The sequence below is a fragment of the Ursus arctos genome, unplaced genomic scaffold, assembly GCF_023065955.2.
Source record: "Ursus arctos isolate Adak ecotype North America unplaced genomic scaffold, UrsArc2.0 scaffold_33, whole genome shotgun sequence".
NCBI classification, from domain to species: Eukaryota; Metazoa; Chordata; class Mammalia; order Carnivora; family Ursidae; genus Ursus; species Ursus arctos.
Window position 1 is genome coordinate 5,218,087 of NW_026623019.1, and position 26,503 is coordinate 5,244,589.

A 26,503-nucleotide genomic window follows, 5' to 3' on the forward strand; every position below is an offset into this window, starting at 1 on the left:
TGCAGTTTCACTCCACACCACAGACTGCTGCCCATCTCCCCTCTTTGACTCTCCTTTTCTGCAAGAGATCTAAAGACGCCACACTGACTGGTGTGGAGGTCAGGAATCTACGTGTATTAGTTTCTTGGAATGGAGATAGATATTCTGAACTTGCTCTCCATCCAATTCTACTTTTTTATACTACAGAATCTGCGATGTGTTCACAAATCGGTGGAAAACAGCCAAAATATGATAGCTTCACAATAATTAAGAAACCAAGAAGTGTACATTTCAGCCCATTTGGTCACTTACTCTCTATTCAAAATTATGTTATACTCTTACATTCATCACTTTTAAATGGCCATTTTATGTTTTTTTGTTGAGGGAAAAGATATAAGTAAATAATCAGCATGAATTACAATAAAAACTATCATTTGGTGTATCTCATCATGAGCCCATGGCATTAAATGAGAGAATATATGTAATCCCAGTGTCTAGCATGGCATACACGCTCAATAAATGGGAATTATCGCAACTATCAATGATAAAACCCCACCACTAACAACTGTTTGAATTTCTTCAAACTTTAAGTTCTTTTAAAATATAAATAATTCTGGGAACATTTAAATGATAATAAGGGTAAGCTGGCTTATTATATTAATTTCCTTGAAACTCTGGGGACCTGGAGCAGGGAAAAATTATAAAAAATGGAATGTATCTGTCTTCACAAATTTGGCCAGCAATAGCAATAGTGCAAAAGTTAATTTTGAATTCTAACTTTTAAAAGAGTAATAATTTATACATTTTCTAAAATATTTAGATAAAAATATATTTGACCCACTTGCAGCAGATAGTTGCATGCTTGTAAAAAAGATTGGAGTAAAAATTTAGTGAAAGGCTACAGTTCCTTTTCAGGCTTCTTTTCCTATAATACGGGCCCCCACCCCTCCAAAGTCACAAAATTCCAGCCAGAACCATGGCCACCATAGCCAGACAGGAAGACTGGTCAGAAATGTGAGATATCCCACTGTCCAGCACCCATTTTTATTGCTTTGATTCCAGCAGCTGGCATAAATATCATGTTGTCATCATTTCTACAAAGATATTTGATATTCTTTCCTTAAATAAACATCTAAAAACCAACATTCTTAGGAATAGTCATCATCATCTTTTGAGCGTCTGATTCAGAGAGATGATCACAAGTCTCTTTAAAGTGAGCTTGATGACTCGGCAATTAAGGGTCCTACATTTCCTTGACTGATAAGTGTCGTAATGTTTGTCTTAAAACTATAAACCTTTTTATGGCCCCACCCTAGACTAGGCCGTACTCCTCTCCTTGACTTCATGCTAGACATCTCACTTCCTTTTCAGAAGGCGAAGACTGGAACACATCCAGCTTTATAGGCACTGGCTTGCACACCCATGTTTACTGATCTGAGAAGAGTCCTTGCTGAGAGGAAAGCCCCTTTGTTTCCTCAGAGCTGTCTTGGGGATCACTCCTTCTCTCTCACCCTCCCCCCCTCAGATCCTTAATTTGTACAACACGATTTTGACTCTTTTCTTGGTATTGTCCTAAATGAAGCTACAGAGTAAGAGAGACTGAAAGTTTTCAATACATTCTTTTGAAGAAAATACTTTTTTGGGTATTTTTCATCGCACAGAACTAAGAGTATGCTGCACAAACAGCAGCCATGAAGTAAAGAACTAGGAAGGTAGCTGCAGATATTCCCAGTAACTTTTTCCACCGGGACATTAAACTGGATGTGGTTTACAAAGCCTGGAAAACAAGACAGCGGACATGCTGCGGCACCAAGGAACAAAATAAATAAGAATATTTTATTAGATTAATGCAGGTGTAAACAATGACAATTAAAATCCAGAACTAAATATCCTCTCTATGTCATTTAGAGTGAAACACAAGACAAGGGGATAAAGTGCCTTACAACTCCCACACCGTATGAGAGCATTAAAATTTAGGAACAGAGTGAATAGACAGTACTCCGGCTCAGCCAGAATCCTCTCTTATACTTCACACAAAGATACTGTCACGCAAACAAGGGATGCTGTGCAGATGGATGTGTACGAACAAGTAACAGAAGGAGTTCTGTTGGAGATTCTGTTTCTTCAGCCTTGACGAGCGGCAAAACAAAGGTTTTCTTTGTCGATAATCCAGGTAAAAGGCCAAGAGAGCAGGAATACACTGAGACCTCCTGGGAGGCATGTGAACCTTAAAGACTTTGAAATGCAACATCTTAGATCTATGTAGTGATGAGAACTGGTAGGACTCAGGGGTTTAAGCACAGCTCATGGCCTTTTCTAACACAGGTGAGAGTCAAGGTACATTACTGGAATTTCCAAAAACAAAAACAAAACCCCACCCCTGTCATTTTGCAACTGCAATATCAAAGTCTAGTTTTTACTCAAGAGAAAACAGGAAAAAAACACAAGTTCCAGACATGATTCTGTCATACAGAATTAGTAATAAATTCAGCCTTTAGGACGAGGTTGACCCAGTGTGCCCTGGAGAACCCAAGGGTCTCACTTTGAGAAACACAAAATAAACCAAATCCAAACTCAGTCATACGGCAAGCAAATGCTGGCTGTCCAAAGGTCGATGAACTACATATTTAGCATGTACTATGTCTTATAAAAGATACTAACAGGCTATGGAAAAGCTGATCTAGAAATAAAGAAGACCTAGTGCCTGGCCTCTGGGAAAATCACACTTGTTCCAATGGCCCCAAAAGAAATAATACATTAAATAAAAATAGCAAAGTGCACAGCAGGCGAATAGTGTGTCACCACTTCTGTGAATAAAAAATATACTTTTCATGTATATTTCTACATATACTCATAGAATGTCTTTAGAAGGCTACAAGAACAAAAGACAAGAACAGCTGCTTCTGGAAAGGAAAACCAATGGCTAGAAGGATGGAATGGAGGCTTTTTAATGTCTCTTCTTGGACCTTCTGAATTTTGAATCATGGAAAGGTATGAGTTCAAACTTCAGCAGCACTTAAATAAAAAAGAGAGAACTGCTGAACAATACCAACACCGTTTACATAAGCATCGGACTGCACAGCAAAGGCAAATAAATCAGACAGAAACATAATGATAGAAAAGGACCTCAAGTTATTTTCCACAATTTATCCTCATAAACTAAAATCACTTTGATTAAAATGTATTTTTGGGGAGCCTGGGTGGCTCAGATGGTGAAGCGTCTGCCTTCAGCTCAGGTCGTGATCCCAGGGTCCTGGGATCGAGCCCCACGTTGGGCTCCCAGCTCAGCAGGGAGTCTGCTTCTCCCTCTGCCCTTCACCTCATTTGTGCTCTCTAGCTCTCTCTCTCTCTCTCAAATAAATAAGTAAAATCTTTAAAAAAATAATAAAATAAAATGTATTTTCAACTTCCAAGGAACACACCAGTGGGCTGCCCAAGGCATGCCCTCCCTTTGGCAGCCTTTCTAGACTCTCCTCTTCACGTCGTCATTCTCCTCCAACATCTTATGCTATGACACTGCACTAAACTGTAATAATGAATTCCTTATCAATCTCCCCATGATACTATGAGCTCCTGGAAGAGAGGTACTTGTCTTGTTCAATCACTGCCTGGCATAGTGACATGGGTGCTTCCTAAATGCTGAATGAATTTCTTACAGCAAAACACAGCTCTAGACTGTATTCTAAAAGGACAGTGGGTGACAGCCGTGGAAACCTGAGGTCTGCTATTTACTGGCTTGGGCTGGTTACGTTAGGTCTCCGCTCCCTCAGCTGGGAAATGGCTATAATAGTGCTGACCGCAGCACAGCTACCATAGGCATTAAGTGAGATTCTGTGTGAGGATACCATACAGTTGTTAACGCTGACACTTAATATAGAACAGATACTACAGTAACATATCTTACCTTAAGGTCTGAGAGTAAGATTATTTGAGGCAACCAAGTACTGGTGGGTTAAACAAGGTAATATCCTATAGAAACCACGGGTCTGTTCTCTATGCTTCCTATGTCCTGGTGGCTGTGGAGGATACCAAGTACCTTATAAATACTATACATTTTATTGAACAAGCATAACTCACTAAGCAGTAAGTCTAGTTTTGTGACAAAATTTTAACTTCAACTACAATATATCTTCAAAAGAAATCATTCACAACCACACTCACGTGACAAGACTCCAAAGACTCAAAATAAATAGAAATAACATACTTAAATACTGTTGCAACACTGGGACTCTCGGTCACACAGACGACAAACAGAGACGTTGAGTGAAGGCAAAGGGCACTTCTGCAGGAACTGACCATTAAATCAGGGAATCTCAACTTGTTTTCCTAGGATGAGCGATGGATGATTTGCGTGGGGGCTCATCTTTCAGAAGCGTCCCTCCTCTCTCCTGTAGGCGCCCATGAGTCTCCCAGTCGTTTTGAAGTACCAAGGTCTCCTTGCAGGCTACCCCCTCTGCTCCTTCTTCCTTTGTTCTCCTCCTCTTCCCTCGCAGCTTCCACTGTTGAGTGCTTGGGCCTGGGAAGTCCTTCATCATCTGCAGCTGGCCTGGGCCACTGCACTGCTCTGGTCACGCGTAGCTCTGCTGAACTCAAACCACAGGCTGAGAATCCCTGCTTTAAGATCAGGAGTTTCAATGCTGGATTATGTCTCTTCAAATTGTTTATCTGGAGAATGATAATGACAAACGTAACTCATATTTGCTAGATGACAGAATAGATTTGCAATGAGAGGCAGATTATATTTATGTCCAATTATCTTTATATAATAAAGGGTGACCAACCATCTGGTTTTCCCAGGTTTGTTCTGGTTTTAAAACCCAGAGTCCCGTGTCCTGAAAAACCCCTTAATTCTGGGCAAATCAAGAGAGAAGGCTGGTCACTCTACGATACGCCTAACAACATTCATGATTTAGTTTTATAAAACAGTTGAGTGGACTTGACCACATAATGAAACCTGCCTGATTGGTAGGAGAAGGAAGGGAAGAATGAAGGGGGGGTAAACAGAAGGGGAAATGAACCATGAGAGACTGTGGACTCTGGGAAACAAACTGAGGGCTTCAGAGGGGAGGGGGGTGGGGGACTGGGATAGGCCGGTGACGGGTATTAAGGAGGGCACATATTGCATGGTGCACTGGGTGTTATATGCAAGTAATGAATCGTGGAACTTTACATCAAAAACTAAGGATGTACTGTATGGTGACTAACATAACATAATAAAAAATTATTATAAAAAAAAATGAAACCTGCCTGAGCCCGTCCAAACTACTTAGATTACTTTAAATTAGGGTTTGTTGTGAAGTTTAGTTTCTGACTGCATTAAAAAGAATTAGAAAGCTTAATATAACTTTCTTCTTAGTTCAATCAGCTGGGTGAGGTCTTTCTGAACTTTCATAAATGTAAAGATTTGTAGTGAAATGAATTTAAGTGGTTAGGTCAAGAGTAAAGTTCTATGGTCAGGCTAGTGGGCTCCAAAGCCTGATTTCTGTCAGGTCTGTGTTCTTGGGCAATTTGATATATTTTCTTGACTGTTTTCTCTACTATAAAATGAGAAATATCCTAGTATTTATCTCTTTGATTTTGTGGGGGGAGATTAAAGGAGGTACTGGTCCCTGCTTTTAACATAGTACCTGCTACTCAAGTTTTATCTATCTATCTATCTATCTATCTATCTATCTATCTATCTATCATCATCTATCTATGTTAATCACCCACTGAAGTCAACTTGGTCCCCTCTTGCAGGGAGGTGTTAGGATGCAGAGCTATAAATCTAGCAGAGAGAAGCTGCTTCCTTCCCTATCCCCAAAGCTGCTCACCACTCTACACTCCAGGGCCATCCCTAAATCTCCCCGGACTATGGGAAGAGCTCTTGTGTTAGAGTTGTGAGGCAAAGAGGAGCCAGCAGTTCCAGGAGCCAGCATTCTTTAAAGTGAGGAGAGATTATGGCTGATGGCTTTCTCCGTTATTACTTTAACTTTTTGTTTCTTCTTCTTTCAACTTCCTAACCCCTGCTAATATTCTTACCATTTTGTTTCTTTGAGTTCCTATCTCGGATGCCACATCTTTCCACATCCATCATTTTCCCTTGAGAAAAGAAAAAGTCATTTTTATTCCCATGTAACACAACTCTACATCCCACATAGTGACTCAAGTTTAAATTCCAAGTTCCTATGAAGCATTTTTAATCCCCTAGGAAACCTGGTAGACTTCCGAATTTATTCCATGGGTTCCAACCCCTGAGGTCAATCCAACAGTTCAGGGCATCTGCTTTTGCTCCTAGATTTTATTTTATTTTTAAAGTTTATTTTTTTAGTCATTCCTACACCCAACGTAGGGCTCAGAGTCATGGCCCCGAGATCAAGAGCTGCACAGTCTTCTGACTGAGCCAGCCAGGTGCCCCACTCCCAGATTTTCTTTAGGAGTATATACTTTCATTCTCCATCCTTCCCTCAAAGAGAGACCATATGCTGAGGAACTTTATTATGCATTAGTTTTCTAGCCATTCCTAATGATGACTAATTATTTTTCATGGGGAAATATTCAAAACACAAGTTGGCAAGAGTCACTTCCTTGGACAGATCAACTCCATCTCAGGATCATCATACCATTGGACCTCGAGCCTTCTATTCTGGCTAACTGTCTCAGTTCTGTTAAACACCTGTTCTTTAGAAGTAGCTGACCTCCCTCCACTCAATTACACCACTTTCCCAGATCTACCCATCCTCTTAAGCGGCTGTGGGGAATTTTTCAACCACCATTGGAATTCCCTTCCATCTTCCACTTCCCTATTTGACCTCAGATAACTCTACACACAGATCATCATTGGATCCCCTGGTATACTTCTCAAAGTATTGGGGGAAATGTCTACTTTGAATCATCTTAAAATGGGAGGAAATGATTTGAATAGACTCATTTTCCTGTGTTTTAATTGTTCCCATGGGCAAACAGAGAAATAAACACATGCAAATTATTTTGAAAATTATATAGCACCCTCAGCCAGAAATCTTGTAAAATACTCTACGGTAAAAGCATCACTACTCTACGGAAAAAAACTATTTTTATTCTTTAGGGTGCTCAGAAACCAGCTGAATATAACAGTGCAACTAATGCAAGACTCAAATTCAACCAAAACCGACAGGCATTTTAGCTTTTTCTCCTCTACTCTAAGTCTGTGGTTATTTGCATGATGAAAAGAAACTGTATAATGCTTGGTCTTCTTCACCTCTGTACATACCCATTCTCCCACCTCTCACCCCCATACACATGATCTTCACCCAGCAATCCTGCTCGGCTTCACTGTCATTGCTATTGAACAGTGGAATGTCTTTGTGCCACACTGCAAAGGCAAATCAGGTTTCCCTGCAGCTATGATTCAACTGTCACCCCCTTGGAAATTCTACTACCAAGTGTTTACTGCAACCTTCCAATGTAAGCAATGCTGCAGGACGGTGAAATGAACAGGACTGGAGTAAGAGGCAACACACAGTGTCACATGGTAGCATAGCTGAAACCCACTTTGCAAAATTGAAAGTTGGCCCTAGAAGAGAATGCTAACAGGAAGGCAGCATTTTGTAAATCCGTGTTTCCTGACTGGGCCACTGCTAGCATTCTAGGTAGGAGAGTTCCCTCTTACATGGGACCGAGCTGTACACTACAGAAGATGGAGCATCCTGGCTCTGCCTCTAAGTGCCGCTGTGACAACAGTAGCAGACCTGTACATTTCCCCATATGCCCAGTGGAGACCACTGCAATAAAGGAGATACCATTTCTCGTTAGACAGAAAGTGACTGCCAGCGTTACACCAAGAAACACCAGGACAGCTGCCAGAATCATGAAGTGCGTCCTTTCATTTGATGGAACTGGAAGTGGTTCTGAAAAACAAAAGAAAACAAAAAGAAACTAAAGATGAAATTTTGATGGGAAGGGGTCAAGAGAAAAATCATCCTTGAAGGTGAATTTCGGTTAGCTCTGGGTTACAAACAGTTCCTGGCCAGTGAGTGGCTGGAATGGTTAGATACTGCTGATAGGAAACCAGGAGCAGTGCAGAAAAGAGGAAGAACCCCAGGCTTCGGACAGATGGTCCTGGAGTTGCATTCTGCTGCCACACACTAGCTTTGGGATCTCAGGCAAATCCTTTCACCTGCCTACAGAATGGAAAGGATAATAAACTTATCGTGAGGCTAATGTCTGTCAAGTGCTTACCACAGGTAGCTGCCGCTCGGTACTAACTGGGAGGCTCGGTGACCTCCCTTGCATTCTTTAATCTAGAAGCTAGCGGCCTGTGGTACATGGTAAAGATGGAACAGGAAGGCCAACTGGCACTGCCCAAGAGCTTCCACCTCCTCGTATATGTGGCCACAATTGAGGCCCATCGCTCGCTATGCTTTCTTTCTCAGTTTGAACATCTCAGGACATCTAATCATGGGTGCCTCTCACCCATCTGTCTGTGGTTCCATGAAGGAAGAAAAGGGAGTCCCTTGGCACGCGATGCTCAGAGACTGCTAACTCCCACCTCCCTCCGTTGGTCATGATCCCTGACGACCTCATTCAAGCTTTAAAGCCACAGCAGTGGTCAGCCTTTCTCTAGCAGCTTACAATTCACAAAGCCTGTTTATACCTATTTCATTTCGATCTCAAAATAAGTTCAGTTAGGCATGCAAGATATTAAAAAAAATCCGAGGTGCTAGATGAGGAAACAGACTCCAAGTAGTTAGGTGAATTACCCTAAGTCTTCCCACAGATAAGTTGTCATAAAGCAACTTTTAAATGGCAGGAACCCACGAATGCAGACCCTACCGAAGTGACTCAGAACCCAGTAAGAGCATCTCTTCAAGTTTCTCAACTTTTTTTTTTTTTTTTTTTTACTCTTTCCATTCATGGGACCATCTTGTATTGCCTTCTCCTATTGGTTGACTTTTCCACCCGAGTTCTTAGTTGTTTTTTCTGAAGTAGCTGAAGCTATACTGGCAACATCTACTAGAAGAAGGGGCATTGAGAAGTGCTTCTCAGAACACCTCTGGGTTTATGTTAACCTCATGCTCTCCTGCCTCACTTTCTCTAAAGGTCTCAGCCTCTCATCAGACTCTGTATCCCACTGTACCCACTCCTGCAGGGTAGTAAGAAAAAAAAATAACTGAGTCTATGCAGGCAAGAGCCTCATATCATTTTCATAGAATGGCTCATTTGCCCCTACGGTAACCTTGCCCAAAAGTCTGTAACTGTTATGACTAGGGAAACTGAAGCACACAGAAGCTGAGTAGCTTAGGCAGGGACCACAATCTTGTGTCTTACACACTAAACAGACAGACTGCTTTGTGTTGAAATGTCATACACCATGTTGGGGGTGGGGTGCACAGATGGGGAGGACGGATCTTTCTGATTTAGAATAAGATAGAAAAGTATGTTCCATTTGCTTGCTACCACAGAAACCCTGGAAAGAAAAGAGCAACTCTGATGTGCTGGGATCTGGATTCCTGAAACACTGCCTGAGCTGAGACTTCCTCTGGGGTATTCCCCCAGATCCCTCAGCCACAAGAGCATTTCCTACATGGGATGGGATTGCCTTCTCTATTTCTTATCTGTTTCCTGGAAAGCGTGAACAGTATCTTACTCTTCTATGAGCCCCTGATGCCTGGCACATAGGGCATATTCAATAAATATTTGCTGAATGTTTATTAAACAGCAATATGACTTGGATGAATGGAGATGAGGAACCATTTTGTAAAATATTAGTGTTATACATGCATTCACTTATTTAATGAATGATGGATGCCTAAAATGAACAGGCGTCATGCTAGAGGCCAGAGGACAGCAGTAGGCACATTTGAATTGAAACATTCAGAATATTACCTGGGATGACCAACTTAGCGGTATTGTTTCTGTTTCCCTCGGGACCTGATGTTCGAAAAGTGCAGTAGAAAATCTCATTAGCTGTTGTGTTGATTCTCAGCGTGCTGGTCACATTGAAAAGCTTCTCCTCCCTGTTGGAATTAGTGGTGGTGGTTTTGCCACTCAGGACTCGATGGTCACTGCTTGTCCAGATGACTTCAGCCTCAGGGTAACCCTCAGCCTGACACATTAGTTCGTGTTCAGAGGTGACAGGATCCACAGAAATTCTTTGGTTGATTTTGCGGTATGGGGCTAGGTCATGAGCAAAAAGAAGTCAGGGCTTTCACTTAGGACAAAACTAGATATGTGGCTTGGTGTTGTCTACATTAGGGAAAGTATCAATTCAGGTGGGTTCTCAGTGAAATAAGCTTGATGTTCAGATGTCTCAGCAGTGAGGAACCCGTTAGTTCTGCTTCAACTCGCCCGTTCATAGATGGGCTACGTTCAAAGGAACAACTACCTTGCTATCAAAATCATACTGCTATTTTTTATTGGGCTCCAAGTAAACACATAGATTAAAGAGAACTGTCATCTTTAAACCAACAGTCTTTCTATCCAAATATAAAATATGTCTGTCCGTTTCCTCAAGTTTTTGTATCTTTCTCATATAGCTTTATAGTTTTTACACAGGGCCAACCCATTTCTTCTTAAATTTATTCCCGGTTATTTTCTTTTTGTTGTTGTAATGCTGTCTTCGTAACATGAACCTCTCCAGCTGCCCAGCATGGTTTTCTTAGACTTTATTTAATAAACAGAAAATCTGATTTTCATGTGCCATTTGCTTTTCCAACTGTGGGTCAATGATCAGAAATTAGGTATGAAAAGAGTATGATATCATTATAAAAACTGACATGTGTTCCTGGATAATACTTTTTAAAGTTTAAATTTATTTTTTACTTCAAAATAGTTTTAGATTTACAGAAAAGTGACAAAGATAGTACAGAGCTCCCATATACCTATCACCCAGCTCCCTCCTACTGTTAACATCTTATTACCATGGTGCATTTGTTATAACTAAGAAACCAGTGTTAGTACATTATATTAGCTAAACTTCACACTTCTTTCCATTTCACTAGTTTTTCCCTAATATCCTTTTTCTATTCCAGCATCTCACCCAGAATACCACATTATGATACTTATTTTTTGAACTTTTTTATGCTGGCTATTTGAATAAATCATTATACTCAAGAAATAAAGTTTAAGTTTTAGATCATTGATTAAAATTTAGCTCATTGGTTTGGGACCCTTTTAGGATTAAGATACCATGTGTACTATTTTAGTAGATTATTTAATGCATTTACATCACCTAAGATCTTTATTCATGTTTATTCATTACAAGCATGGTAACGTGTCATTATTTTGTTGGTATAATCTTTATTTTACTCCTAATACTTCAGTGTAACCACCAGCGGTCCACCCAGAACCTTGACTCTCCATTCCTTTACCAAAGGTATAACAATGGCTTTGTGATAAGATATATTCACAGAGATTTAATACAAAACAGCCAGAATCAAACAAGACTGAAATAATGATGTGATGTTTTTGTGCCCTTAAATCAATGAAACCACCAATAGAAACACTTGAAATCAAGATAATTATAATTTCAAAACACATAAGTAATGGTTCTCATGAGTACTTGAGTCCTCAACCTTGTATCTGTTATGTTTAAGAATCCTTAAAAAAAAAAATAAGTCCACTGATTGTACTTCCTGAAATAGTATTACCACAACAGGGTCTAGTTCACATAGCACAGAGCTTGATTTCTGGGCAATTTAGTTTTCAAGACTAAAATCACAGATTATGGTAAAGTATTAAAGGTAAAATATTTGCTTTTTTACTCTTATAATTCTTAACAGAATCATAAAGGAGAATGTTGCTTTATGCCTAAGCATATTTTTTAAATGTGGTATACTTCTCAGGGCCTAATAAATGAGTGGAATGGTTCTACTCATTGATTACATATCCACTATTCTAGTCTCTAAAGTAGGGTACATGTGTTGGGACATAGGAAGAAAATTAGAACTTCTACTTATATATATTTTTATCATAATAATTAAGAAATAATCTAAGCTTAACAAACTTTACTAATTGACACCGGGCCTCACTTTCTATGCCACATGAGAGTCTTATGGGAAGAGGGAAGTTTTATAACACCAAAGGGAGAAGAGTGGGCTTATTACAGATTTCCAGATTCTCTTATCTAATTTCAACTAGACTAACCTGCTTACAAAATGAACTACTAATTAAAAATTTTCCCACAAAGAAACTGAGGATGGAATACTAATACTTCAAGTGCAAACCACAAGGAAGTGGCAGGAGGGACACATCTTACCACCACTTTATGAAGTTAAAACACTAAGTACCTAATTGGACCTGATAAAGTATGGATTTAAAAACCCCCAAGATTGTAGACAATGCTGCTATAAACAGCATGCAGGCCTTTGAATTAGTATTTTTGTATCCTTTGGGTAAATGCCTAGTAGTGTAATTGCTGGATCATAGGATAGTTCTATTTTTAACTTTTTGAGGAAAGTCCATACTGTTTTCCTACAATAGCCAGATTATGGAGACAGCCCATTTGTCCATAGCCTGATGAACGGATAAAGAAAATGTGGTATGTTTGTGTATATAAACACACACACACACACACACAGAAACACATACACACAGACACACACTGGAATGTTACTCAGCCATAAAAAAGAATGAAATCTTTTTTATTTGCAATGATATGGATGAGCTAGAGAGTACAATTCTAAGTGAAATAGTCAAAGAAAGACAAATACCATATGGTTTCATTCATATGTGGAATTTAAGAAACGAAACAAATTAAGCATAGCAGAAAAAGAGAGAGAGAGAGAGAGGCAAACCAAGAGAACAAGCTGATGGTTACCAGAGGGGGGATGGGTGGAGGGCTGGGTTAAATAGGTGATGGGGATTAAGAAGGGCACTTGTGATGAGCATTGGCTGTTGTATGAAGTGCTGAATCCCTAAATTATACACCTGAAACTAAAAACAAAAACTCAAGATTGTCAAGAGCATCCACCTCTGTTAACAATGAATTTCACCTTGAACTATTAGCTAATGACAGTGAATCATCATAATTAGCAAGGCATTAAAATATGATTAAATTTTTATTTCTACCTTTAAAAGTTTCTATCTTTATACCTTTGTCAAATGTACAATGCTTTAAGTTGAACCATATGAAGTTAGTGATGTTCAACTTCTTTTACCTTTTAAAAATGTCGATTCTTTACGCTACGTCCTTTACATTAGCACAAGTATATCTTTTCTAAGTATACACACACACACACAAATACATGCATATTAGCTAACCTGTTTTACTGATGGAGTAGGTTATCAAAAACATTTGCAGACTCCTGTTTTACTAGATAGAGAGCACATGTGCTAATCCAATGGTCACATCAAGACCAAGAAAAGCTCACTGTAATTTTGAAGTCAATATACAACTTCATACACACTCTGGAGGTATAAATACAGGGAGTGAAACCTGATTGTTGAGGGCACAGATTTCAGAACTAGATTACCTGAGCTCAGAACCTGGCTTTACCACTTAATGGCTGAGTGAGCTCAGGTAAATTACTTAATTTCTTTGGGCCTCAATTTCCTCCTTCATAAAATGAGAATAACACCACACACATCATTGAATCTAAGATGCCATCTATTGAAAGACACACTTAGACACAGAGATAGCAAAAGGTGAAAACATACATCTTAGACATAATGCAGCCCCTACCCCGTAGAGTCATTTGAGGATTAAATGAGTTAGTAGAGGCAAAATGCTTAGGACAGGGTCTGGCACATAGTAAGTACTACCTAAGTGTTAATTACTACTATGATAACTACTGGAGCAGCTCCTTCTCTTCTTCTTACAACTACCACTTAAGTGTACTCATGTAATATTCTTCAGAAAGTACTGATAGTTCCTCATGAACAGACTTGGAAATAAGTTTTTACATATTCAAACCTGTTCATGTTTCAAAATTTTTAGCCCTATCCTATTTGAGGAAATATTTCATTCATTCATTCATTTAACAAATATTTTTGTGTGCTCTTGTCAAATTCCTGTATACCAAGTCCTAGGGATAGAGCAGTGAATAAAACAGAACAGAATCTCTACCTTTGTGGAGTATATTCAAGAAAGAGGAGAGTGATAATAAACAAAGCGGGTGCGTTTATATGTGTTAGATGAGGCTGAATAGGTTACACAATACAGTAGATGGGGAGGAATGCTATAGAAAAAAATCTAAAGGCTGGCTGGTGAATTGGAGAGAGACGGGGTTGGTGGGGAATGAGAGCAGTGAATCTGGTTCATATGAACGAATTAGCATTATCAGGATAACTATGTAATACTTTGTTCTTTCAGTTGCCTAATCCCATTTAAGGTCTTTAAAGTATAAATGGTATTTGATTTTCCTTGCAATTAGGTTCGATGATTAAGGAAAAACAGCATTCCCAATTGGAAGTCAGATGCCTGAGAGTATGGTATTTAAACTGGTAAACATGAAAGGTGCAATAATACCCAGAGTGATAATAATAATTGAGTTAATCCAAAACTAAAGTCTTAACACATTTCAGTTTTGAAATGCTTCACCTATAAAATCCCATGGTGAGTAAACTCCCTCTGGGGAAGCTGTGTTACCACATGTTTGCAGTGATGGGAAGAGAAGTGTTACTGTGAAATCATTTGCATATAGAGGTGACTCAGGAATTGTACTTCCTTGAGTTGTGAAGCTCATGCAAGAGGACCATTTCTATTGGTGACGCTACCTCAGTGCAAGTGAAGCTTGGTGGTTGGCTTGCTCTCAGTGTAGCTCAACTCAACACCCAAGACCACTGTGTGCAAATGGCCACAAGATGGACTGGGACTAGGATGCCAGTAATTTATAATATAAATTAGTAATTTATAATATAAAATGGAATGGTCAAGACAAATCAGATCCTCAAATCTGGCTGGTCATCTGCTTTGCTCTATCAGGAATCCCTTCTCGGAAAAAACCTTGAGTGCCAAAAGGTTTCCTACTGCGTTGAGCCATAACAAAGGACATCATAGATCAACAAAGGACATTACAGAGCCCAGAGGACCTGAAAAGACATCCTTCCTTGTTATAGGATAGCTGTCCTACTCTCTGCATACTCCCTAAAGGCTGATGACAGACCCTCTCTCCTGGAAGCAGAGACTTACACTCTATACTTCCTTTCACCTGACTGCCAGGCTTACATTCTTCCTGCCCAGCCCAGATCCAGCACTACTGGCTGTTCACGGGGCTAAGTGTTGATAATTTCTTTAATGCCATGAAACACAGTCAGTGGGTGATATTTGCTGATGGACTGAAGAAAGGTTGAAAATCCCAACTTGGGATCCCACCAGCTTGCTTTCATAAATACCACTGTTCTGGAGAAGTATATGGCAAAATATAATGAAAATTAAATCTACTTCCCAAGACAAGTGACATCTTCTTCACAACAGTAACATTAATTGATCCAGAATCAGAAACCCAGTAATGTGCCATAAAAATAGATGCATTTTTCCCAATGGCTATATAATTTGGACTGAGTTTACAATTATCATTTATCCCTTTATGATAAATGTAAACTTCTTCTACTTGTAATATTGATCTTCAGATTGAAGCTAGTTAGGCCAGGAATGGAAAGAACAAGGAGTGATGACTGCACTCTGGTCACATACGAAAAGGTCATCATGTAAACAAAAGAAGCAGGCATATAATCTCAAAACTATGACTAGAGAGGGCAGATATCAGCTCGGTATCAGAAAATAATTTCAAAAGGCTATGGAAGGGAGGTCCAAGTGACCGGGTGTCAGTGTGGAAAGTATGTGAGCAGAAGATCCCTTAAGGGGATTTCTGTTCTTGGGAGTCTGGATTAGTTGCTCTTACTTGGGATCCTTTCATCTCTCAATTCTATGAATCTTAACAGTGAAAGTAGAGGGGGTCAGCTAAGGTGTTTTCCTTTTTTATCTAGTGGCAACACATAACTTCGAACGCAGGTGACCTGATGACATATTTGTGGGTCAGTACCCGGGAATTTGATACTCACAGTTCCTCTACAACACTCCAAGATAACAGCAGTGTAGATTTTCAAGATGAATATATGCCCAGTGAGCATAGGTAATACTGTCTCTAAAGAATAGTTTCCTTTACGTTTGATAATATTTTTTGCCTTTATATATTGACTTCAAGGCTTTTTGAATGTGCACCTCACAGTGGGGTTTGTTTTTACTATATTAATTTGGAGTTGACATAGAGATGCATAAAGGAAGGAAAATGATGGCAGACTTAATAAAATTTTTAAAAAATTATACTTGAATAAAAAAATTCCTGGAGGGACACACAAATAGTGGCTACTATCTTGACATGCCATGGAAGATGGCAGTGACGGGAGAAGAACACTTTTGCAATTCATGTTACTCCCTTCCGTGGTGTCTGAATGATTTGTAAGTACATGTATCACTTTCATAATAGTAAAAAAGTAAAGACTAGAAATTTATTTTTAGGAGAACCGAACATACTGTGGAACATGGCCCCACCATGTCCAGCTCTGGATCTCCAGGGACTGCCAAATAGGAACTGTTTGAGAAATGCTCATTGGAGGTGTGTGTGAATGAATGAATGAGTAGATTGTCACTGTGGAGAGCAAGGTAGACTTCCAAGAAGGAAAAGTGCTCAGCGCTGGGGTATGGTTTTCATAAAGATTGGTCCTCTTCACCTGTATGCATTCTTACCATGAACTTTCAAAGTAATCCGCTTGTAGTCAGCACCGCCATAGCCGATCAAGCAGCAGTAAACCCCTGCATCCTGCAACTTCACGTCTGTGATCTGAAGTGCGGCCTTCCCCAAGAACAGCTGGTCCTTTAGCAGCTGGGCCCTCTGGCTGTAGCTGCTGTGCTGAACTTGCAGGTCTTCTTTCCCGTTCACAAACTGAATAATTTTCTTATCCTCCATTTCCCAGTAGACGATTAGTGCAAGCAGGTTTAACTGTTTCTCTATCGGGAACTTGCACTCCATAGTCACATTGCCGCCAGACTCCACCACATACAGGTCTTTGGAAACCGTGATCGTAAATGCTGAAGAGAGAGACAACCAATTTTCAGAAGATGGGAAACTCCTCAAAAAATTTACAGATAGTTTCAGTTATTATCCCTGGGAAATGGATAATAGGTAATGGATAAATAGATAATGGGTTAATTTTCTTTCTTTCAGTTTGACCATGTTCCCTATAGCTTTGTCCAATGAAATGGGTTTATGAGATACAGATGGAAAAACAGAATGTTCTCTCTACAAAAAAAAAAAAAATCACATCCACTTTAAATAATTATTGTAGTTTTTAACTTATGGTTAAAATATTTAAAATATAGAACCTAATGAAAGGATCTGGTGTCTTACCTTTCAGCAAATGGCAGTAGGCCATGAATGCAAAGACACTAAATATCTTCATCTTTCTGGAGTGACCTAATTATGGAAAACACAAAAAGAAAAATACTTTACTCAATAACTGAACACCCAGACATTATGGGTCTTGGCAGTTCTAAATGAAATAGTCTTCTGATAATCAGAAAAATGACTGATTTGTAATGGGGAAATGCAGCATGGAATTGAGAAGTTTAATACCTTTACTTAATATCCCACAGTCCTATAAAGCCAAATGGAAAAAAGTTACTATGATGACAATCTTTAAATGTAATTATAAGGCCTGAAAAAAACTTATAATGAACACTCGAAAGAGGCCAAGAAGAAAATATTGCACTAAAATCCTCTCAACTATTTCATGTTTTTTTTCTGCAGAACATATCTAGAAATCCAAACCTGCCCTGTGCAAAATTTCAAAGCAAAGACAACCTGACTTCCACATCTCCCACCTTTTAATGCTTTTTCTTCCACCCTCGCTCCTGAATACTTTCATCCTATCCTTAACTACTCAAGCCTTCCATATCACTATCCCAACTATGCTACTTTTCTCACAGGTGCCATCCTTCAGAAATCTCCTCTTCGGTCCTTGGCTTATTCCAAGCTATAAATCCTATTCTCTCAATAAACTGATTCCATTAGTAGCAGGAATGAGAAGGAGAAACAGTTGAATTTGACCAATTCATAATAAGATGTGAATGACTTACAGCCACTGTTAGGGGTATCTGCCTAGATTCTATTCTTCATTTTGTCATTCTGCTTGAAATTCTACCAATTCTTTAATTCAGCAAATATTGATTGAGCACCTTTCCTGTCCCAGACACTGTTTTAGGTACTAGGAATACAGCCATGAACAAGAAAGAAAAATCACTCTCATTTTGGACCTTATATACAAGTAGGGTAATAAAGAAAGAAGATTTATACTGCATTTCAGCAAATTTGTTTCTTTTTTAAAATATTTTATTTATTTATTTGACAGGGAGAGAGAGAGAGCACAAGCAGGGGAAGTGGCAGGCTGAGGGAGGGGGAGAAGTAGGCTCCCCGCTGAGCAGGGAGCCTGATGTGGGGCTCGATCCCAGGACCCTGGGACCTGATCATGACCTGAGCCAAAGGCAGATGCTTAACGACTGAGCCACCCAGGCGGGCCAAATTTGTTTCTTTATTAATACATTTTCCCTCTTGTGTTCTACATATATTTACACACTTCAAGAAGTCAGTTTTCCTCTTCTCTTTGACCTCTTTTATGCATACAAAAACTCACCAATGATCAATTAATCTATGCTACACATATCTAAGAAGATTTATGCTCCTAATATATAAATAGCTCCTAAAAATCAATTAGAAAACCACACACAACCTAACAGAAAATGAGCAAAAGTTTCTAGCACACAGTTCAGAGAGTAAGAAATACAAACAACACCTACACATTGGAAAGGATGCTCAATCTCAACAATTTTTAAAAAATATAAGTTTAAAACATTAGGTACTATTTTTCACTTATTAGCTTAACCAAAAGAGTCCTAATATTTAATGTTTGTAAGGATATGAACAAATGGGTTTTCTCACTCACTGACGGTAAGGATGTGAAGTTATATAACATTTTTTGGAAGGCAATTTGGTAATCTCCATTAAAATTTGAAATGTATATGACACATGAGCTTTCACTTCCTCTCTTAGAAATGTATCTTACAAAAACAAAAACATACACATAAACAATACATGTGAAGTGATGACATTGCCAATCCTAGCCACAAACTGGGAATATTCCAGATAGCCTAACTAGTTAAATAAATGTTGTTACAGTCCTACAGTGTAATACCACTGAGGACAGAATTGTATTGATTTTGCAAAGATGTTGGGAGATGAGATGGTTAATGATTTCTTTGGTGTTTTTCTGTGTCTACATTTTCAAAGAAATGGATATGTTTTCCTCTTATTAGAAAAAAATAAAAAACAAATTTGGTGAACCATTTCACCTTGCTAAGCTGCAGAACGTTCGGGACACAGAGTAGTAGAATGGAAAGAACCTCAGAAACTCACACATCAGTGTTGAGGTGGAATAATAATATTTGTTTATTTTTATCTTTTTCTTCATTATTTAAATAACATAAACACAATATAGAAAATGAGAAAAGATGGAAAAATCACCCACTATTCCATTACTTTAACCCAGGAAACATTTGCTAATGCCTAGAAATATTTTTAGGGGGCGCCTGGGTGGCTCAGTCGTTAAGCGTCTGCCTTTGGCTCAGGGCATGATTCCAGAGTCCTGGGATCGAGCCCCACATCAGGCTCCTCTGTTGGGAGCCTGCTTCTTCCTCTCCCACTCCCCCTGCTTGTGTTCCCTCTCTCTCTGGCTGTCTCTCTCTCTCTCTGTCAAATAAATAAATAAATAAAAATCTTTAAAAAAAAAAAAGAAAGAAATATTTTTAGTTGTCGAAATGCAGTAGGGTGGGGGTGAGGATTGCTACTTCTGGTGGTAAAGGCCAGGAATGCCACTGCTAAGCATCCTACAATGCGCAGGACGGCTGCCACAGCAGAAATGTATCTAGACTTAGTTGTCAATAGTGCCAAGGTTGAGAAACCCTGCAACCACTGTGAGCATTCCAGTATACACTTTTCTTCTAGTCTTCCCCCTACGAATCTTTGTAAAAACAATTATAACCTTATCATACATTTAACATTCATTTTTAATTTAATATTACAATATGTTTTCCATTTTACTGAATGATATTCATAAGTATTTTGGTGTTCCCATAATGTTTAGTTCCCTTATTGTTAGGTTTAAGATTGTTTCCACTTTTAAAAATATCATACATATTTGTGTATTCAGCAAATACTTGTTAAGTGCCTACTGTGTGCCAGGCCCTGAGGACAGATTTTCCCAAGTGGAATTGTTGATCAAGGAGAAAGAACATCTTCCTGATACGTGTGGATAATTGGTACCAGTTACACTGTATCTTTACTGGGTATGGTTTTAAAAATAGTTTTTCTAATTTGATTATTAAAAAGTTACAATTTGAATTTTTCATGGGTTTGTTATTTTGGTTCTTTTGTGAATTATTTCGTCATTTTCTGGCCTGTTTATCTTACTAGTTTCCTATCAATCTGTATGAACCCTTCATGTTCATAAATACATGTATGGGTAAAAATAAAAAACAATAAAGTAAAATAAGTCATTACTCTCTTGTTAGTGTTAGGCGCATAATTCCTATCTCTCTCCTTTCTCTCATGTGGGCCCGTGAGAACATGAAGATTGTTGAAATGAGAAAGCCACCCCCCTGACCTTTCCTTGGGCAAGAGTTGATTACACCATAGTTATAAAACACTGTAATATTATAAACAGAAATACACTTATTGGGCAAAAGAAAACTTAAGATATCCCTAACTCCAAGCAAAGTACTACTGAATAAAACAAAGGGAAGTAAAATCCACTCATGGGTTAAAACTAGTTTTGCCAATGTTAATGGCATACTCTGGTGTAGTTCCTATCCTTTAAATGAATTTGGTTGAAAATTTTAGGGGTCATAAAAGTTTATTGGAAGCTGATGGGTTAGAGCTGATATTTACATAATTCCTCATGATGCCACCTTTTGCCAAGGTTTCCTTCCCTTGCAGTACAGCTGTCATTAGTGTGGGGACAAAAACAAAGGACAGAGACCACGTGAATAACCATGGTCTTAGATCTCTAAACTCCACATCAGGGCAGTTGGTCTAAGAGAACACTGACATCTTCAAGTAAGAAACTATGATGGTAGATCTGGATTCCCAGACAAGAGCACTCAAAGAGCAAAGAAATGTGAACTAGGGAAGAAATGATGGTTCATTCAGGATGAGGAAGCAGGTTTGTCCCTGGGGAACTCAGTATAACACTATGGAACTTCTCTATCTCCCAGGGGTAGTAAGGGTAGGAGGAAAAGACAGGAAAAGAATTCAAGCTTCTTTTCTCAAAAGTAGGAGCAAGGAGTGTCTTGATAGCTGTTGGTTTAGGGTTTCCTTTGACTTTTCTCTGATATATATAAACTATAATTTGATTTTCAAAAAAAAAAAAAAAACCCTCCTAGAGTTTGACAATGTATCTCCAAGATGAAAACCCACCCCATTAATACATCAAGAGAGTTGATCCATTATACCCAACTAAACCCTGTACCCAAACTCCTTCCCCTCAGTCACCTTGAAACATTCTTGTATGTTTCCCAGATCGCTTCAAATGCCCACACTATCTCTGTGGCTTCCTTTAAGACTACACTCTAACTACTGTCCTGTAACCTCTACCTACTCTATTCCACTGAAAAAGGCTGATTCTTTTTTTCTTTAGACTATCATAGTTCTTAAAAACTGCAGGTAACTGTCAATGTAAACTGGCTCTTTCTTGAAGGTGATTTTCAATTTGCATCAAAAGGCCTTTAAAATATTCAGACTCTTTGCCTAAGTAGTTGAAAGAGTTTATCTGAAGGATACAATTAGTAATGTCCCAGAGATTTACAAGCAATGATGTTCACTGAATGGCTAAGACACTTAACCACTGTAAATAATCATGGGGTATTAATTTTGTACCATGGAATGCAGCCATTAAAAATATACGTATCACATTTTAGAAGACCATTTAATCCATAGAGGGGTGCCTGGGTGGCTCAGTTGGTTGGTTAAGCGTCTGCCTTCAGTTTAGGTCATGATCTCAGGGTCCTGAGATCAAGTGCCACATCAGGCTCTCTGCTCAGTGGGGAGTCTGCTTCTCCCTCACACTCTTCCTCTGTGCTCTCCCTTTCTCTCAAATAAATAAAATCTTTAAAAAAATAATCTATAGAAAAATCACACAAGGTATTTTTTTTAGGTGCAAACAAGGTGAAACAATGATACCCGAAGTGCTCCCTGTATTATAAGACAAAGATTATGGTCTTCCACCTTCAGGACTCCTGTAGGTCCTCAGAGCAGATAGAGCAAAGAGCTCGGGTTGGGGTGTCCAGGCTCTTACTTACAGCAGGAGGGAGCCTTAGGATATGCTGCAGGTGAGATGACTTACTCAGAGCATACTGCTAGGGAGCAGCTGAGGGTGGACAAGGATCCAGGTGACAGACCTCCAGCCTAGGAATTTCCCTCTAGACCCAGCTACCCACCTCAGGAACATATTAATGAACGGGCAGAAACATACTTACAAAACTGATATTAAGCAAAACTGAATTCCCTTCTTCCGCGAAAGACCAAACGTCTTAGCTGTTCCTATTAGCCTATATAGGGACCAGCTCTCCTGCCGCGTCAAACCATCGCGCTTTCCCCGGCCCTTCTCTTCTCTCCATACCATAGAAAAGGTCTTCAGACCAGCTGCTTTTCAAAGTGCCATCCTAGACGGCCAGAGGCACCTCTGCAGGGAAGGACGCTCCCTACCTGCTGGCGGGGGACCGGCGGCGGCGCGGAGGCTCAGCACTCTGTGTCGGGGCTGCCGGGGCAGCGGCCAGGGGAGCACGCTAATGACCCGGCGAGGGGCGGGGCTAAGGGTCCCGCCCACCTTCCCGCCCCCGCCCACCTCCCGCCCACCTCCCGCCCGCGCTCAACCCGCGCTTGGGTTTAGTTACTTCCCTCCTCCCGCCCAGCTTTAAAGTGGGGGGAATTAGCGGATTCTGCAGTCTTGGAAAAAATAAGAAATAAATGAAACCGAAGGTGAAACTTACCATTTTGGTTTCTTGTAAATCAGCTTTTAAAAAGGAAAGCTTCAACGATTAAAGCAAACAGTATCTCATATGTTTATTTATTTGAGAGAGAGGGAGAGCAGGGGGAGCAGCAGAGGGAGAAGCAGGCTGCCCGCTGAGCAGGGAGCCCTACCTGGCACTTGATCCCAGGACCCTGAGATCACGACCGGAGCCAAAGGCAGACACTTAACTGACTGAGCTACCCAGGCTCCCCCAACGTCTCCTAGTTTTAAAACAAAAGTTTAAAACAAACCAACTTCCTACGTTGTAAAGTAAACTACCATAAGGATTTCAGATAATTGAGACCTTAAATTCTGCCAGCAGGTTCCCCCCTCTGATAAAAAGCTTTTTCAAGATGAAGGAACATCTTGACATAACTTGATATAATTCTACCCATATATACAAAATATAATGACAGGTCCACATGGCTTTGGTTTTTATTCTAGAAAGTAGGTGTATCTATAATAGGAAATGTATTTTTAATACGTGGATTTTGAGGACTTCCTCAAAGTTCCTCGACATAATGAAACTTCAATTGGTTTGTCATTAAAGAACTTCCTATCACCAGTTATACCTTTTAAGAACGCTCTGGATCCCTGCTATCTTGCCATCTTTGGGATCCAGATTAGGTTAGCACATTTCAGGTGAAGATTAAGAAAACCCTTCCAGGGATAACTCCAGATCAATGGATGAGCCCAGGCAGAAACCACGTGACTCACACGGAAGGTGATGGCATAACTTACTTAAGCATTCCCCACTGTTGGACTTCTAGGTGCTTCCCTCTGTTTCTCCTTCCTTCTCCTTCTCCTCCTTTCTTTCTCCTTCCTTCTTCTCCTCCTTCTCTCTTTCTTTCTAATTTAAATTGACAAACTAAACTTTTCATTGTTTGACTTTCCTGCTTATTCATTTCAGCTACAATTCAAAATACTGCATAATGCAAATGAATATTGAGATGTCCATTGGCTTGGTTATGGCATTTGCCTCCCAAATCAGAATTTTCACATTCTCAGAATATCATATATTTTTATTTTTTTTAACTTGGAAAAATACTGAGGATGATACTGCCTTAAAAATCTGGTAGAGAGTATGAAATTCTCTTTAGCCTCAATAAAGTTGTAATAAACTTGGATTCAGCTGAGATGCTCCCTCTTTCAAATCTCTCTCTCTCTCTTTTTAACGATTTTATTTATTGATTTGAGAAGAGGGAGAGAGCACGAGCCAGAGGGAGTGACAGAGGGAGATGGAGACTGCTGAGTGGGGCTTGATCCAGGACCCCTGGGATCATGACCTGAGCCGAAGGCAGTTGCTTAACTGACTGAACCACCCAGGTGCCCCTCAAACCTCTTTTTAAGGCCACAGAGTGGAACGCAATAGTGTTATCTCAACTTCAGTCCCTCTGATATTTTCTATTTAATCTTTCATTTTTCTAAAAATGATAATCAAGACCCAGGACATAGATTTCATGACCTGGGAGTGTAGTCATGACCATCAAGTCAGAAAAAGCTGGCTCTAGAGACACCTGCCACTGACCAGCGGAGTTATCCTGAGCAACAAATTTACTGAGTAGGACTAAGTAATATCCTCTTAGAAGGCCTCTATGATCTATGAATAATGTTTAAAACTGAGTGAGTGTTTAGTTTTATGTTTGTTTTACCAATGCAATGTCCGGAGTCTACATAATGATCAACAGAGAAGGCAGACAGTGAATGGAATTTGCCTTTCTTTGAAGTTGATGATGGTAATGGAAGGTATTTACTCAGCTTGCTGCTTTACATATTTGATTTACATATTAGTAATCTGATGATTGCTGATTTTGTTCATCTTACCCACCTGTTTGCACCATTCAGCCATTCATTTTCCCATATAGTTTATCAAGCTTCTTAACAAAGTTTTTGATATCCTCTGGAGATAGAAAAACAGGATGTGTTTAGAAAAAAAGAGATCTTATCAATTCAAAAAATATATGAAAATCTGTATGTAACTACACTGAAATTAAAATAAAAAAACCTTAAAAAATACGAAAATCAAAACAATCCTGATTTTGCGATTTGGGCAAAGTCGATGGAGAAGTGCTAAGATAGGAGAGGACCAGTGGGAAGCTGGAGGTAGAGAATGAGATGCCCAGATCTTTACCACTGCTGTCTCCTATTCATGCCCCCTTTCCCTGTTCATTTTTAGAGGAAAAAACTCATCATTGCTGATGGGCTATTTCTCAAAGTTGCTGTTTCTGAGGTTCACCTGAATCACGGTTGTTGAGTTGGGGTAGGTGTTTAAATACAGAAGCCAGGTTTCTGCCCAAGACCTGTTGAATCCAGTTCTCTGGGGGCCGGTCCTGGGAGTCTACATTTCAACACCACCCCTGGGTGGCTCATGTGCACACTAAAGCTTTAAAAACTGATGATATAATGTTTAAGGGAAAATTGAGCAAGAGTTCTTTGCAGGTGTAGTCATAACTCCCCTTCCTCTATCTAATTTTGTTAATTGGTATCAATACCACCCTTCACTCTACCTCTGCTTATCCCACTTCCACTTTTGCCCCTAAATTGAGAAATGATCTTTGTCCTGATCTTAAAAGGAGGATAGACTCCAGGTTCTTACAACTGAGCTTGAAATGCTGTTAGCCATTTCCTGAAGAAGGAGCAATTTCCTGAAGAAGGAGCAATTTCCAGTTAACTTTCTTAATCATCAAAAACAGGGTAAAATGAAGATACTTTAAAAATATCAACACATTTTGTTTGCATTGAATGTTTAAAAATGCATTTTATTACTATATGTAAAGACAATATCCAGATTTGTCTCTATGTTCTATTTTTGATGGTGTCGGACTGTAAACCGCTGCCCTATGTCATACCCATTTCTCTCTCTGTGTCCCCATCCAACTCCTACCTTCTGTTGGTTCCACCTTCACCTTCTATTCACAATCTGTACATTTGGGCCAAACAGATTTCATGTTCATGGAGAACCCTTTCCCAGGTTATACAATGCAAGTGTTTAAAATATAGGAGTAATTTACATGCATGGATGGCCAGAGAGTAACAGCTGTCATTACGTGACACCCACGCTCAGATGCTTCTCTCACTTGCACTGTATTTGTCTCCTTCCTTCCTGTCCTGAGCTCTGAGGAAGAGCTGGCTAAGTGAAGAGCTCTAGCCTTCAAAGGGCACTCCCATGCCATGGGTACTTTAAAACAAAGATGAGACCTCCAACAACTCATCCAGAGAGGAGACCTCCCCTGTCCTCAGGAATTCATAAACCCAGACATAAATAATTGTGACTTGAAAAAATGCTGTGGAGCTTTGGGATTCTATGGTAAATAATTTAATTCTAAGGAATCTCAATAAATGAACTGAAAATAAAATTTACAGTTGAGAGATACCCTTTTAGAGGATACTAGGAAATATTTTATTGACTTAATATCCTAGAACTAAATAACCTAAGTGAACGCTGTACAAATGAAACAGCCCCTTCGAGTCATTTCACTTGATTTAAGGATATGATCTAGTTCAA

The 26,503-nt window shown here is 39.5% G+C and overlaps 1 protein-coding gene across 5 annotated transcripts; it reads right to left on the reverse strand.

Annotated features, from left to right (window-relative positions):
- Window positions 1–1,801: 1,801 nt before the first annotated feature.
- Window positions 1,802–22,772, reverse strand: CD274 (CD274 molecule). Of its 5 annotated transcripts, none has more exons than XM_026519231.4 (7): window positions 22,695–22,772; window positions 17,289–17,354; window positions 16,628–16,969; window positions 9,826–10,116; window positions 7,740–7,847; window positions 6,001–6,060; window positions 1,802–4,644 (listed from the first exon to the last, which is right to left on the reverse strand). In XM_026519231.4, exons 2-7 carry the CDS (start codon window positions 17,338–17,340, stop codon window positions 4,622–4,624), a joined length of 876 nt encoding a protein of 291 aa, XP_026375016.1. In that variant the 5' UTR covers window positions 17,341–17,354; window positions 22,695–22,772; the 3' UTR covers window positions 1,802–4,621. The 5 variants fall into 5 exon arrangements, with proteins under 5 accessions (XP_026375016.1, XP_026375015.1, XP_044247145.1 ...); XM_026519230.4 differs by having other exon boundaries at window positions 22,466–22,747; XM_044391210.3 differs by lacking the exon at window positions 9,826–10,116.
- Window positions 22,773–26,503: the final 3,731 nt, after the last annotated feature.